This window comes from Callithrix jacchus, chromosome 20 (assembly GCF_049354715.1).
Source record: "Callithrix jacchus isolate 240 chromosome 20, calJac240_pri, whole genome shotgun sequence".
Lineage (NCBI taxonomy): Eukaryota > Metazoa > Chordata > Mammalia > Primates > Cebidae > Callithrix > Callithrix jacchus.
In genome coordinates this window covers 4,493,683-4,509,911 of record NC_133521.1, presented here as the reverse complement: position 1 = coordinate 4,509,911, position 16,229 = coordinate 4,493,683, and the positions used below count along the sequence as shown (strand labels likewise).

The following is a 16,229-nucleotide window of genomic DNA, read 5'->3' as shown; positions in this document are numbered from 1 at the left end:
CTCGGCCTCCCAAAGTGTTAGGTTTACAGATGTGAGTCCACTGCTCCCAGCTGGACAGTTATTTGTATTCATTTTTGTTATTGTTATTGGACAATGATTCCTTTGTGCAAATATATTAAATTTGTTAAAAAAAAATAAAGGAATAAACAAGCCATGACCACATTTGTAGCATTGTGATGATTCCCAAAGCTTCTAGAAAAAACAAAAACAAACAAAAAAAAAAACCAAGAAAGAAACAAAGCCCTCTAATTTATAACTCAGGATTTCTTTTCTTTTCTCTTTTGAGATGGAGTCTTGCTCTGTTGCCCAGGCTGGCATGCAGTGGCATGATCTCGGCTCACTGCAACCTCTGCCTCCCGGGTTTAAGTTATTCTCCTGCTTCAGCCTCCCCAGTAGCTGGGATTACAGGCATGTGCCACAACGCCCAGCTAATTTTTGTATTTTTAGTAGAGACAGAGTTTCATCATGTTGGCCAGGGTGGTCTCGAACTCCTGACCTCAGATGATCCACCTGCCTCGGCCTCCCAAAGTGCTGGGATTACAGGTATGAACCACCACGCCCGCCCTAGGATCTATTTTCTAGGATAAGTGGGAAGGTTTATATCTTAAAGATCTGCTAATCCTCTTACTGTTCCTCTTCTCCCACCAAAAATGTAAAATGTCATTGATAGGTGCCTTGTGTCCTGAATGTTAACAGTGACAGGTGTAGAGGTGAAGGCTGCATCTCATTTCTCCCAATCTCCAGGGGAAGCTCAGGTCCTAATACAAGAAAGAACAAAAAGTGGCTTTGAATAGCTATTTTGGTTCATTTATCAAGTACTTAATACTTATTATTAAAGAACCTCCTGGCCAGGCCCGGTGGCTCAAGCCTATAATCCCTGCACTTTGGGAGGCCGAGGCAGGTGGATCACAAGGTCAAGAGATCGAGACCATCCTGGTCAACAAGGTGAAACCCCGTCTCTACTAAAAATACAAAAATTAGCTGGGCATGGTGGCGTGCGCCTGTAGTCCCAGCTACTCGGGAGGCTGAGGCAGGATAACTGCTTGAACCCAGGAGGTAGAGGCTGCAGTGAGCTGAGATCACACCATTGCACTCTAGCCTGGGTAACAAGAGCAAAACTCCATCTCAAAAAAAAAAAAGAACCTCCTGCCAGGTCTAATTGCATATTCTGAGATTAGAAGTGCCTGCAGTCACTTTAATAGCATGTATGAAGGATCTTGAGCAAAGTTAGAAATAGCATCAAAAAACAGTAAAAGTGGACTCTTCCGGTACTCATCCTGTTCTTTCTTTCTGTCTTCAGGTCAAGGATAGATGACCTATACAGATTTGTCTCATTTTTCTCCGGGTCAGTGGGACCCTGAAGTCCCATCTCTTGGCTGTGAAAGTAATTGCAACCTTACTCTCAGCCTTTTTTTTCTTTTTTTGGTTGTCGGGGAGCCTGGGAATGGGGACAGGCTCTCACTCTGTCACCCAGGCTGGAGTGCAGTAGCATGATCACAGCTCACCACAGCCTCAACCTCCTAGATTCAAGTAATCCTCCGATCTCAGCCTTTCATGCAGCTGGGACTACAGGCATGCACTACCACACCTGGCTAATTTTTCTTTTCTTTCTGTTCTGTTTTTTTTTTTTTTTTTTTTCTTTCGGAGGCAGGGTTTCACTGTATTGCCCAGGCTGTTCTCCAACTCCTGGGCTAAAATGATCCACCCTCCTGGGCCTCCCAAAGTGGGCCTCTCTCTTGAATCACTTCATCTGGGAGGGAAGTCACCTGACATGTCACAAGGACATTATGGCATCCCTGTAGACACGTAGGTCCATCTGGCAAGAGATGAGGCCTCTTGCCAATAGCCAGGGGCGGTTGCCATCTTGGAAGCACATCCCCTACCTCCCGTCAAGCCTTCAGATGCTCAGCCCTGGCCAACAGCTCAATTTACAACTCCCTTCTGAGAGACTCTGGGCCAGGCACCTAATTAAGCTGCCCCTAATAATCATCTAATTTTTAAAATAGGCCTTTAAAATACATATACATGGTTTAATCTTATTACCTAAATTAAGGAATTAAAATTTGTTTCATTTATTTTTCACCAAACTGGCAAAACAAACTTCATCATTTTTGTTTTTTCAGTATTTTGTTGTGTTGTTTTTCCTGAGACAGGTTCTCAATCTGTCACCAAGGCAGGAGTGCAGTGGCACAGTCACAGCTCACTGCAGCCTCAACCTCCCTAGTCTCAGGTCATTCTTCTACCTCAGCCTCCTGAGTAGCTTGGGCTACAGGTGGGTCCCACCACGCCCGGCAGCTAATTTTTGTTGAGATGGGGTTTTGTCATGTTGCCCAAGCCGGTCTCGAACTCCTGAGCTCAAACAATCTGCCCACTTTGGTCTCCCACAGGACTGGGATTCAAGGCATGAGCCACCACACCCGACCACATTTTTGGTTTTTAGAGAAAGCCAAAAAGTAAAGTCAAGAGCTCAGAGTGGGGCACGGTGGCTCAGGCCTGTAATCCCAGCACTTTGGGAGGCCAAAATGGGTGGATCATTTGAGATCAGGAGTTCGAGAACAGCCTGGCCAACATAGCAAACTCTTGTCTCTACTAAAAATACAAAAATTAACTGGGCGTGGTGGTGGGCGCCTGTAAATCCCAGCTACTCAGTAGGCTGAGGCAGGAGAATTGCTTGAATCCAGGAGGCAGAGGTTGCAGTGAGCTGATGGTGCCACTGCCCTCCAGCCTGGGTGACAGAGCAAGACTCTGTTTCAGAAAAAAGAAACAAACACAAAAAACAAAAACAAAAAACAGAAGAGCATAGAAGATGTTATTTGTGAAGATATACTGACTAACAATGAAAGGATGAAAACTTAAATATTTACATTAAAACACAAATAAATAAATTCAAAACCAAAATAATCTTTCAAAAGAAAGATCGCTAAAGAGAAAACAGAAAAGTAGGGCAGCTCCTTTGGAAAACAGGTATCTTTAAAAATTTAAAAATAAAGGCTGGGCGCCGTAGCTGACACCTGTAATCCCAGCACTCTGGGAGGCCAAGGCCGGTGGATCGCTTGAGGTCAGGAGTTTGAGACCGCCTGACCAACATGGTAAAACCTCGTCTCTACTAAAATAATACAAACATTAGCTGGGTGTTGTGGCGGGCTCCTGTAATCCCAGGTACTGGGGAGGCTGAGGCAGGAGAATTGCTTGAACAATTCTCTCCTCCGGGAGGCAGAAGTTGCAGTGGGCCCAGATCGTGCCCACTGCACTCCAGCCTGGAAAAAAAATAAAATAGAGTCACCATATGATCCCACAATTCTAACACTAAAAATATACTCATGAGAAAAGTGTACATATGAATGTTGACAGCAGAATTATTTAAATGGTTAAAAAGTGGCCACGCGCAGAGCTGCGGACAGACCGAATGCCCATCACGCCCTCTCCTACAACCGCGGAGTGCTGAAGCTATGCTTCCGGGTGGAGAACTAGTTTCCCGACCTGAGCTGCCACCACGACCCAGTGGCCAAGGCGCTGCCCCAGCTGATCGCGGAGCTGCGCGCCAGGAGTGGCTTAGCGCTGGAGACGCCATCTAGACCCGTGTGGACAGCCTGGGCCACTCGTACTCAGGGCCGAAGGCCGCGTGGCGGGTAACTAGGAGTCCGACGACTTGTTCAAGGATCTCTTTGGCCCCATACTGGCGGGCCTGCACGGCACTACCAGCCCAGTGATGAGCATAAGACCCAGCTCAACACCAACAAGCAGCTGGGCGGCGGCCATCTGGCCTCAACTCTGCTGAGCTCACCGTGCACAAGGACGTGGCTTTTGCCTCCGCTGGGACCCGCGGTGGATGCCCTCGAGCCTGGACCGCGACCTGGAGGGCCCGGATAAGAGCTGGACGGATGCGGAGGAGCAACAGCAGCTCATTGACAGCCACTTCCTCTTCCACGAGCCGGTGCCGCCACTGTTGCTGGTCTCGGGCATGGCCTGGCTCGAAGCCCGTTGCATCTGGCAAAAGGACAGTAAGACCTTCCTGGTGTGGGCAGGAGACGAGGACCATCTGTGGGTCATCTCCATGCAGCAGGGGAGCAACACGAAGGAGGCGTTTACTGCTTCTGCCCCGGCTTTCCCCGGATTGAAACTTTCAAGTCTAGGAACGACGAGTTAATGTGGAACCTCACCTGAGCGCCATCCTCACCTGACCTCCTAACCTGGGCACAGGACTGTGGGCAGGTGTGCACATCAGGCCGTCTTACGGGGGCAAGCACGAGAAGTTCTCGGAGGTGCTTAAAAGGCTGTGACTGGTCGGGCACTGTGGCTCACGCCTGTAATCCCAGCACTTTGGGAGGCCAAGGCGGGCGGATCGAGGTCAAGAGATCGAGACCATCCTGGCCAACATGGTGAAACCCCATCTCTACTATAAATGCAAAAAAAATTAGCTGGGTGTGGTGGCGCACGCCTGTAGTCCCAGCTACTTGGGAGGCTGAGGCAGGAGAATTGCATGAACCCGGGAGGTGGAGGTTGCAGTGAGACGAGGTCGCGCCACTGCACTCCAGCCTGGCGCCTGGTGATGGAGTGAGACTCTGCCTCAAAAAAAATAAATAAATAAATAAATAAAAATAAAAAAGGCTGTGACTTCGCGCTGGGCGCTGTGGCTCACGCCTGTAATCCCAGCTCTTTGGGAGGCCGAGACGAGCAGATCACTTGAGGTCCGGAGTTCGAAACCAGCTTGGCCAACAAGGTAAAACCCCGTCTGTACTAAAAATACAAAAATTAGCCGGGCGTGGTGGTGGATGCCTGTAATCCCAGCTACTGGGAGGCTGAGACTCGAGAATCGCTTGAACCCGGGAGGCAGTTTGCAGTTAGCCAAGATCGCACCATTGCATTCCAGTCTGGGTGATACGGTGAGACTTGGTCTCAAAAAAGAAAAAAAAAAAAAAGAAAAAGAGGCTGTGACTTCAGAAGTGAGGCATGGATGGTGTGGATGTGACTGAGGTGGGAGGGGTTTTCGAAGTCTCCAACGCTGACCGCCTGGCCTTCTAGGAGGTGGACCTGGATGCGGGTGGGCATCATGAAGCTGCTTATTGAGGGCCAGGCCACCGATGGCCTCATACCTGCTCAGCATGCACCCACCACCAGCCCTGCTGCTTCCTAACTTATTGCTAAGGCAGTGCCTGCAATGTACCCCTGACGTTGGCTGCCTGGTGAGCCCTTGGCTGTGCTGTGGAGACTTCTATCACCCTTGCTAGAGTTTATTTTTTCAATTACTAAGATAGCGCTGATGCTGAAATAAACTGCAGTTTTGGCCTGAAAAAAAAAAGTGGAAACAATCCAAATGTACATCAACTGATGAATGGATAAATAAAATGTGGTATAGCCATACAATGGAATATTATTCAGCCATAAAAAGGAATGAAGTACTGATAGGTGCTATGACATAGTAAACCTTGAAAACATATGCTAAATGAAAGAAACCAAACACAAAGGAATAGGAAATGACCAAAAGAGGCAGATCCAAAGAGGCAGAATGTATTAATAGATTAGTCAGCTAGGGGCTGAGAATAGAGAATGACAAGTGGCTGCTATTGGGTATAAGGTTTCATTTTGCAGGGATGACAATATCTGGGAATTAAACAGTGGCGATAGTTACATAACTCTGTGAATATACTAAAAACTGAATTGCACACTTTAAGTGGTATGTGAATTATATCTATATAAAGCTATTGTTAGAGCCAATAGAGATATACATTCAATATTTTCCACATAAACATTACAGTCATCTCGGCTTCTTATAAAGTTGCACTAAAACTATAAGATAGGCTGTGTGAAGTGGCTCATGCCTGTAATCCCAGCACTTTGGGAGGCCGAGGTGGGTGGATCACCTGAGGTCAGGAGTTTGAGACCAGCCTGGCCAACATGGTGAAACCCTGTCTCTACTAAAAATACAAAAATTAGCCGGGAGCGGTGGTGGGCACCTGTAATTCCAGCTACTCTGGAGTTTGAGGCAGGAGAATCGCTTGAACCCAGGAGAAGGAGGTTGCAGTGAGCCGAGATTGCACCATTTCACTCCAGCCTGGGCAACAAGAACAAAACTCCATCTCAAAAATAAGTAAATAAAATTATAGATAACAAAGATATTTGCTTGAAATGTGGGCTGGACTTGACTCACCTCTAATAAATAGAATATAGCACACATGATGGTTTGAGACTTTTAAGACTTGGTCGTGAAAGTAATTGCAACCTTACTCTCAGCCTTTTTTTTGGTGGAGGGCGGGGCTGGTGGAGGGGGACAGGCTTGGCTCTGGCACCCAGGCTGGAGTACAGTGGCATGGTCACAGCTCACTGCAGCCTCAACCTCCCAGGTTCAAGTGATCCTCCCATCACACAATATTGTGTGAAACTGTGGCAAGAATAATAGAACAAGGCCAGGCATGGGGGCTCACGCCTGTAATCTCAGCACTTTGGGAGGCCGAGGCAGGCAGATCACTTGAGGTCAGGCATTCAAAACCAGCCTGGCCAACATGGTGAAACCCTGTCTCTACTAAAAAACCAAAAAAATTAGCTGGGCGCAGTGGTGCACCCCTGTAGTCCCAGCTACTTGGGAGGCTGAGGCAGGAGAATCACTTGAACCCAGGAGGCAGAGGTTGTAGTGAGCTGGGATCATGCCGCTGCACTCTAGCCTGGGTGACAGAGCAAGCCTCCAACTGAAAAAAAAAAAAAAAAACCAACAACAACAAAGAATACTAGAACAAAGGAAGCTAGCAAAGTATTTTTCATTGCAACGTAATGCATGCTGAGATACTGCTAAGATGTGCAGTTTGAACATGAAGGTGATACAAAGAAAATAATTGTTGGCCGGGCGCGGTGGCTCAAGCCTGTAATCCCAGCACTTTGGGAGGCCCAGGCAGGTGGATCATGAGGTCAAGAGATTGTAGACCAACCTGGTCAACATGGTGAAATCCTGTCTCTACTAAAATACAAAAATTAGCTGGGCATGGTGGCGTGTGCCTGTAGTCCCAGCTACTTGGGAGGCTGAGGCAGGAGAATTGCCTGAACCCAGGAGGCGGAGGTTGTGGTGAGCCGAGATCGCACCATTGCACTCCCACCTGGGTAACAAGAGCGAAACTCCGTCTCAAAGAAAAAAAAAAAAAAGAAAAGAATTGTTTTCCTGCTTCTCTGGCCACAAACACAACTAGCTCTGATATTGTCAACAAATGTGGTGTGGAGCTTTAGAACTGTGGAGACGTAGGCTTAGATGGCACAGCTGCAACATAAAATACTCTAGAGTAGGTAACCAGTTTAAGGAGCAAAGATCAAAATGTGAGTGAAAACACTGAATCTTTCCTTAAGAAAGTCATGCTATGAAAAAAAGTCAACTGAAGTAAACACTGCACTTAGGCATATAGTAAAAATTGTGAATTATGTAAAAGTGAATGCATTAAATTTGAGATTATTCTTTTTATTAGGTGATAATATGGAAGGTGATCATAAACGATTGCTATTGTATACCATAGTAGCTTGTAGCAAGTCCTGATATCTTTATTATTTATGGATCCTCATTATTCATGGATGCTACTATATTTGCAAATTAGCCTACTCACTAAAATTTATTTGAAATCCCAAAATCAATACTTGAAGCGCTTTTGAGGTCATTTCATGGACATGTTCAGAGTAGCAAAAAAATGAGCTGACTGACACGCCCATTCCCAGCAGTGGTCAAAGTTGATGCTTTGCCTCTTGTTTTGACTCTCATACTGTAAACAAAAGTCTCATTTTATGGTCTATTTAGTGACACTTTTAAGGGAGTGGGGCTTGTTAGTGATTTTGCTGTCTACAATGGCCTCCAAGGAATTGCACGAATCCCAGAGGTAGAGGTTGCAGTAAGCCAAGATCGCACTGCTTCACTACAGCCTGAGTAATAAGAGCAAGACTCCATTTCAAAAAACAAACAAAAAACACCTCCAAGCACAGTGCTGAAGTGCTGCCTCATGTTCCAAGGTTCGAGAAGTCTGATGTGCTTTACAGAAAAAATACGTGTGTTGGAGAAGCTTCAGGCACAAATTGTTGTGCTGCTGGCCATGAGTTCTATGTTAATGAATGAACAATATACGTTAACTAATGTGTTTTTAAACAGAAGTACACATAGACTAAGGTTCTGAATGAATCTCTTGAGAAAAACATGACCAGAGGCTTGCAGGAAACAAATCCTGTATTTTCCCTGGGAACAATGGTCAGAATTTGCTAATTCGGTGTTCGCAGAGATTTTCCAGAACACAACTACTGCAAATAATAAGAATCGACTGCATGTCTCTGTGTAGTTCTCTTCCACCAGGCCAGTAAATATGGCCTAGCCCTGTGTTACTAACAGAACTCAGTGGGAGCGATTCTCCATGACCTTTTTTTTTTTTTTCTGTTTTTGAGATGGAGTTTCACTCTTGTTGTCCAGACTAGAGTATAATGGCATGATCTCTGCTCACTCCAACCTCCAACTCTTGAGTTCAAGTGATTCTCCTGCCTCAGGCTCCTGAATAGCTGGGATTACAGGCATGAGCCACCACGCCCAGCTAATTTTTTGTGTTTTTAGTAAAGACAGGGTTTCTCCATGTTGGCCAGGCTAGTCTCAGACTCCTGGCCTCAGGTGATCCACCAGCCTTGGCCTCCCAAACTGCTGGGATTACAGGTGTGAGCCACTGCGCCCAGCCGGTTCTCCATGACTTCTGAGCCCATAAAAGCCTTGCAGCTTCCACCCTGGTCTCTGGAATATTTGTTATTAGAGCCCTGAACTGCCACAGAAGAGGTTTGACTGTGTAAAAGGAGAGACCATATGGCAAGACCCTAAGTCTATGTGTGGAGAGGGAGAGGAGCCTGGTTGATTCCAGTCTGCCAAGATATTAAGTATGTGAGTGAAGTCAGTTTGATCAAGAGATCAGAGGCTGGCTTCTTCTATGCTTTTTGTGGTTTGTTTTTGGACACTCAGCTCTATTCCATAGATCTATATGTCTATGCTTCTGCTAGTACTGCACTGGCTTGTTACGTAGCTTTATAGGTTTAAAATCTGGAAGTGTGAGTCTTCCAGTTTTGTACTTCTTTTTCAAGAGTGTTTCATTCTTCTTGTTCAAGGTTGCTCAGGGAAAAAATTCAGAGTCCCTGGATTTCTGTACGAATTTTGGGACCATATTGCCAATTTCTACAGAGAAACCGGCTGAATTTTGATGGAGATTGTGTTCATCAGCAAATCAATTTGGAGAATATTACCATTTTAATATTAAGACCTCCAATCCAGGAACATGGGATATCTTATTTTTTCAATAAATAAATAAATAAATAAAAAATAGAGACAGGGTCTCGCCATGTTGCCCAGGCTGGTCTCAAACTTCTGGGCTCAAGTGATCCAACCACCTCAGCCTCTCAAAGTGCTAGGATTATAGGTATGAGTCATTGTGCCTGGTCAGGATATCTTTTCATATATTTAGACCTTTAATTCCTTTCAACAATGTCTTGTAGTTTTCAGAGTATAAGTTTTACACATTTTTGTTTTACTCCTAAGTATTTTATTCTTTTTGATGACATTATAAAATGGAATTAATTTCATTATCATATTGTTGATTCCAAGTGTATAGAAATAAATTTGATATTTGTATATTGTGTCCTACAACTTAGCTGAACTCATTTATTCATTCTAATAATTTTGAGATTGATTTCTTAGTATTTTCTACATATAAGACAAAGTCATCTGCAAATAGAGATAGTTTTGCTTCTTCCTTTCCAATCTAGATGTCTGTTATTTCATTTTCTTGTCTAATTGCCCTGGCTAGAACTTCCAGTACAATTTTGAGATATCAACTTTTTTTTTTTTTTCTGAAATGGGGTCTCGCTGTATTTCTCAAGCTGGTCTGAAACTCCTGGATTCAAGTCATCCTCCTGCCTTGAGCCTCCTGAGTAGCTTGGGATTATGAGTGTGTGTCAGTTTTCTGCCAACTTTTTTTTTTTTTTTTTTTGAGATGGAGTCTCACTCTGTTGCCAGGCTAGAGTACAGTGGCACAAACTTGGCTCACTGCAACCTCTGCCTCCTGGGTTCAAGCGATTCCCCTGCCTCAGCCTCCTGAGTAGCTGGGATTACAGGTGCGCACCACCATGACCAACTACTTTTTGTATTTTTAGTAGAAATGGGGTTTCACCATGTTGGCAGGATAGTCTCGATCTCTTGACCTCGTGATCCACTTGCCTTGGCCTCCTAAAATACTGGGATTACAGGTGTGAGTCACTGTGCCCAGCCAGGTGCCAACTTTTAAAGACAAGGATTGGTCAATCAGATTGCTCATTTTTCTAATATCTTCAGAATTTTAATGACCCTAACATTTGACTTCTTCTTTTTTTTTTTGAGACTGAGTCTTGCTTTGTGGCCCCAGGCTGGAGTGCAGTGGTGTGATCTTGGCTCACAGCAATTTCTGTCTCCTGGGTTCAAGTAGTTCTCCTACCACAGCTTCCTGAGTAGCTGTGACTACAGGCATGTGCCACCATGCCTGGCTAATTTTTGTATATTTAGTAGAGATGGGTTTCACCATGTTGGCCAGGCTGTTCTCGGACTCCTGACCTCATGTGATCTGCTCACCGGGGCCTTTCAAAGGGCTGGGATTATAGGCCTGAGCCACTGTACCCAGCCAACTTCCTCTTTTCTAATTTGGATACCTCTGGTTTCTTTTCCTTGCCTAATTTCCTCTGCTAGAACTTCTAATACTATGTGGAGTAGAAGTGAAACCAGGCATCCGTGTCTTGTTCCTGATCTTAAGGGAAAAGCTTTCAGCCTTTCACTATTGACTATGATGTTAGCTGTGGGCTTTTCATATATGGCCTTTAACATGTTGAGGAAGTTTCCTTGTCTTCCTAGCTTATTGAATATTTTTTTCTTTTTAATTGTGATAAAATATACATAACATACAATTTGCCATTTAGCTGTTTAAAAATGTACAGTTTAGTGTCATTAAGTACACTGATGTCCTTGTGCAACCATCGCCAGCGTCCATTGCCAGAACATTTTCATCATCCCACACTGAGACTCTGTACTCATTAAACAATAATTCTCCCTTCCCTTCTTCCTCTAGGCCCTGACAATCACTGTTCTACTTTCAGTCTCTATGAACTTCATGACGCTAGGTCTCTCATCTAAGTGAAATCATACAATATTTGTTATTCTGTGTCTGGATTATTTCACTTAGCATCCTGTCTTTGAGGTTTATTCATGTTGTGTTGTCAGAATTTCCTTTCTCTTTATGGCTAAATAATACTCTGTTGTATGCACAGTAATAAGTCACTTAATGATGGGGAAGTGTTCTGAAAAGGTGCCATTAGGTGAGTTCATTATTGTATGAACATTGTAGAGTGTATTATACAAGCCTGGATGGTATAGCCTACTATACATGTAGACTATGTGGTGTTATTGCTCCTAGGCTACAAACCTGTATAGCGCTTTACTATATTAAATATTGTAGGTAATTGTAACACAATGGTATTTATGTATCTAAACATAGAAAAGGTACTGTAAAAATATGGTATTATGGGCCGGGTGCGGTGCTCACGACTATAATCCCAGCACTTTGGGAGGCCGAGGCGGGTGGATCACAAGGTCAAGAGATCGAGACCATCCTGGTCAACATGATGAAACCCCGTCTCTACTAAAAATACAAAAATTAGCTGGGCATGGTGGCCCGTGCCTGTAGTCCCAGCTACTCAGGAGGCTGAGGCAGGAGAATTGCTTGAACCCAGGAGGCGGAGGTTGCGGTGAGCTGAATGGCGCCGTTGCACTCCAGCCTGGGTAACAAGAGCGAAACTCCATCTCAAAAAAATATATATATGGTATTATAATCTCATGGGTTCACTGTCAAATGTGTAGTCTGGAATGATGTTATGTGGTGCATGACTGTATGAACATATTTTGTTTGTTCATTTATCTGTGAATGGACATTTGGGTTGTTTCTACCTTTTGGCTATGGTGAATAATGCACTGTCAACATTGGCATACAAATATCTGCTTGAGTATTGGCTTTTAGTTCTTTTGTGTACATGCCTAGAAGTGGAATTGCTAGATCAAATGGTAATTCTTTTCTTTTCTTTTTTTTTTTTTGAGATAGTCTTGCTCTGTTGCCCAAGCTGGAGTGCAGTGGCACAATCTCGGCTCACTGCAACCTCTGCCTCCTGGCTTAAAGTGATTCTCATGCGTCAGTCTTCCAAGTAGCTAGGATTACAGGAAGATGCTACCATGCCTGGCTAATTTTTGTATTTTTAGTAGAGACAGGGTTTCACCATGTCGGCCAGGCTTGTCTCAAACTTCTGATCTCAAGTGATGTGCCTGCCTCCACCTCCCAAAGTGCTGGGATTACAGGTGTGAGCCACCACACCAGGCCTCAAATGGTAATTCTATGTTTAATTTTTTCAGGAACCTCCAGGCTTCATTTCCACAGCAACTGCACGATTTTACATTCCCATGAGCAATGCACAAGGGTTCTAGTTTCTCCATATGCATATCCACACCAACATTTGTTTTCTGTTATTGAGTGCTTTTTTTTTTTTTTATCATGCAAGGGTGTTGAATTTTGTCAAATGCTTTTTCTGCATCAATCAAAATGGTCATTTCATTAGCTGATTGTGGTGGTGCATGCTTGTAATTCCAGCTACTTGGGAGTTTGAGGAAGGAGGATCACTTGAGCCCAAGAGGCGGAGGTTCCAGTGAACCAAGATCAAGCCACTGCACTTTAGCTTGGGCGACAGAGTGAGACCTTGTCTCAGAAAGGTCAGGTCATTTTTTCTTTCATTCTATTAATGTGGATATTACTTTGATCAATTTTTGTATATTTAATAATTCCTGCATTACAGAAATAAATCCTCCTTGATCATAATGTATAATTCCTTTAAACTGTTGCTGAAGATGGTTGGCTAGTATTCTGTGCAGAATTTTTGGATCTTAAAATTTTAGTGCAAGTAAAGAAGGCAGCATATTTTTCCCTGGTAATTATGATTGAGGGATGCAAATTTAAGTTAGAAACTTGAAAGAACAGTGCTTTTACATATTATTATAATATGTTCCATGTTTTTTTTCTTTTTGAGACGGAGTTTCACTCTTGTTACTCAGGCTGGAGTGCAATGGAGTGATCTCGGCTCACTGCAACCTCCGCCTCCTGGGTTTAGGCAATTCTCCTGCCTCAGCCTCCTGATATGTTCCATGTTTTAACGGTAATTATTAAAGAGGCAATGAACTTGACATTGCACCTCTGTGAATGGTATAATTAAACATTTCACAAATGTGATAGAACAGTTTGAATTTTATTTTCCCTCAAAAGAAAATCCCTCCTTAGGAAAACCATGGATCTAAAATCCATTTTTCCACCAAAGATAATTTAAAATTTAACTATTATACTGTGGGATAAATAGATAACCAAGTTGTGAATGCAAAGAAAGTCTTGAAGGAGCTACTTCAGTGAACATGCAAATGATGAGGATGAAAAACAGTTGTACTGCTAATATGAAGAAAGTTTTAGTAGTCTGGATAAAAGATCATAACAGCCACAATAATCCCTTAAGTCAAAGCCTAATCCAGATCAAGTCCCTAACTCTCTTCAATTCTAGAGAAGACTACAGATGAAAAGTTTGAAGCTAGCAGAGGTTGGTTCTTGAGGTTTAAATAAATAAGCTATCTTGGCCAGGTGCAGTGGCTCACACCTGTAATCCTAGAACTTTGGGAGGCCAAGGAGGGTGGATCACCAGAGATCAGGAGTTTGAGACCAGCCTGGCAAACATGGTGAAACCCTGTCTCTACTAAAAATACAAAAATTAGCTGGGCATGGTGGCACCTGTAATCCCCACTACTCAGGAGGCTGAGGCAGGAGAATTGCTTGAACTTTGTGAGGCAGAGGTTGCAGTGAGCTAAGATCATGCCACTTCACTCCAGCCTGGCCAAAGAGTGAGACTCGTTGAAAGAAAGAAGGAAGGAAGAAAGGAAGGAAGGAAGGAAGAAGGAAGGAAGGAAGGAAGGAAGGAAGGAAGGAAGGAAGGAAGGAGCCATTTCCTTTTTTTTTTTTTAGGTATCAAAGCCAGAAAGGAAGGAGCCATTTCCATAATGTAAAAGTACAAGGTGCGGAAGCAAGTGCTGATGTAGAAGCTGCAGCAAGTTATCCAAAAGATCTAGCTATTTCATTAGTACAGGTCGCTACATTGAACAACAGATTTTCATCGTAGATGAAACAGCCTTCTATTGGAAGAATATGCTATCTAGGACTTTCATAGCTGGAGAGGCAATGCCTGTCTTCAAAGCTTCAATGGACAGGCTGACTGTCTCGTTAAGGGCAAGTGCAGCTGATGACTTTAAGCTGAAGTCAGTGATCATTTAGCATTCCCCAAATCCTAGGGCTCTTAAGAAACATGTTAAAACTACTCTGCCTATATATACTCTATAAATGGAATAAATGAGACCTATCACCTGGAAAAAAAATTCTTTTCAAAATATTATTACTCATTGACAATGCACCTGGTCACCTAATGGCTCTGATGGAGGCTTAAGAAATTAACATTATTTTCATGCCTGCTAATCCATTCTGTAGCTTATGGATTAAGGAGGAATTTCGACTATCAAGTCTTATTATTTCAGAAATACATTTTGTAAGGCTATCGCTACCATAGATAGCAATTCCTTTGATGGATCTGGGCAAAGTCAATTGCAAACCTTCTGGAAATGATTCACCATTTTAGATGGCATTAAGCACATTCATGACTCAAGGAAACAAATCAAAATATCAACATTAATTGAAGCTTGAGAGGAGTTGATTACAACCCTCATGGATTGTAACTTTGAGGTGTTCAAGACTTCACTGGAGGATGTAACTGCAAATGTGGGACACATAGCAAGACAACCAGAATTAGAAGTAAAGCCTGAAGATGTGACTAAATTGCTGCAATATCTCTCTTTCTCTCTCTCTCTTTCCCTGTCTCCCTGTCTTTTTTTTTTTTTTTTTTTTTTGGAGACAGGGTCTCACTCTGTTGCCCAGGCTGGAGTGCAGTGGCACGACTGTGGTTCACTACAGCTTTGACCTCCTGGGCTAAAGCAATCCTCCCACCTCAGCATCCCAAGTAGCTGGGACTACAGGTGTACATTGTGTCCATCTAATATTTGTATTTTTGTGTGTGTGAAGATGAGGTTTCACCAAGTTGCCCAGGTTGGTCTCAAACTCCTGAGCTCAAGCAATCCTCCTGCCTTGGCCTCCCAAAGTGCTGGGATTAATGCTGCAATCTCATGATAAAACTTGAACAAATGAGGAGTTACTTCCTATGGAGGAGCCAAGAAAGTAGCTTTTTGAGATGGAATCTCTTAGAGAAGATTCTGTGAACATGACTGAATGGCAACAAAGGATTTAAAATATTAGTTGATAAAGCAGTGGCAGGGTTTGAGAGGATTAGCTCCATGTTTTTTTTTTTTTTCTTTCTGAGACAGGGTTTCTTTCTGTCACTCAGGCTGGAGTGCAATGGTTCACTGCAGCCTTGATCTGCTGGGCTCAGTGGATCCTCTTCCTCAACCTCTTGAGTAGCTGGGACTACAGACATGTGCTGTCACCACCTGGCTAATTTTTAAATTTTTTGCAGAGACAGGTTTCACCATGTTACCCAGGATTTTTAGCCAAATTTTAACATCAAGGTGTGTACACCTGTTTTTTAGACATAATGCTATTGTGCTTTTAATATATTACAGTGTAGTAGAAACATATTTATTATATGTACAAGGAAACCAAAAATTTGAGTGTGGCTCTCTTTTTTGCAATGGTCTAGAACTGAACCCCCAGTATCTCCAAGGTATGCCTTTAATTGACCAAACAGGAAGCAATCTCGTGGGTTTCACATTAAAAGCTTTAAACATTTATATATCTGTTATTCATATAGAGTGTGCTTATAGGCATTTACTATGTAAAATTGTAACTCATAACTGCTTTAGTTAACAATTGTGGAATACAAAGTTATTGGCTGGTCGAGGTGGCTCACACCTGTAATCCCAGCACTTTGGGAGGCGGAGGCAGGTGGATCACCTGAGGTCGGGAGTTTGAGACCAGCCAGACTAACATGGAGAAAACCCATCTCTACTAAAAATACAAAATTAGCTGAGCATGGTGGCTCATGCCTGTAATCCCAGCTACTTGGGAGGCTTAGGCAGGAGAATCTCTTGAACCTGGGAGGGGTTGCAGTGAGCTGAGATCGTGCCATTGCACTCCAGT

The 16,229-nt window shown here is 43.5% G+C and overlaps 1 protein-coding gene across 5 annotated transcripts in view; it reads right to left on the bottom strand.

Moving 5' to 3' along the window:
• The window catches only part of LOC144580579 (uncharacterized), a 45,248-nt gene that overhangs the window by 27,251 nt on the left and 1,768 nt on the right, over nt 1-16,229 (bottom strand). For 4 of the 5 annotated variants that reach the window (XM_078358157.1, XM_078358161.1, XM_078358159.1 and 1 more), the window contains exon 2: nt 3,785-3,987. In XM_078358157.1, coding sequence (XP_078214283.1) covers nt 3,903-3,987 — 85 coding nt within the window. In that variant the 3' untranslated portion in view covers nt 3,785-3,902. Of the gene's footprint in view, nt 1-628; nt 759-3,784; nt 3,988-16,229 lie in introns of all 5 variants that reach the window. The other variant, XM_078358158.1, reaches the window with a different exon arrangement.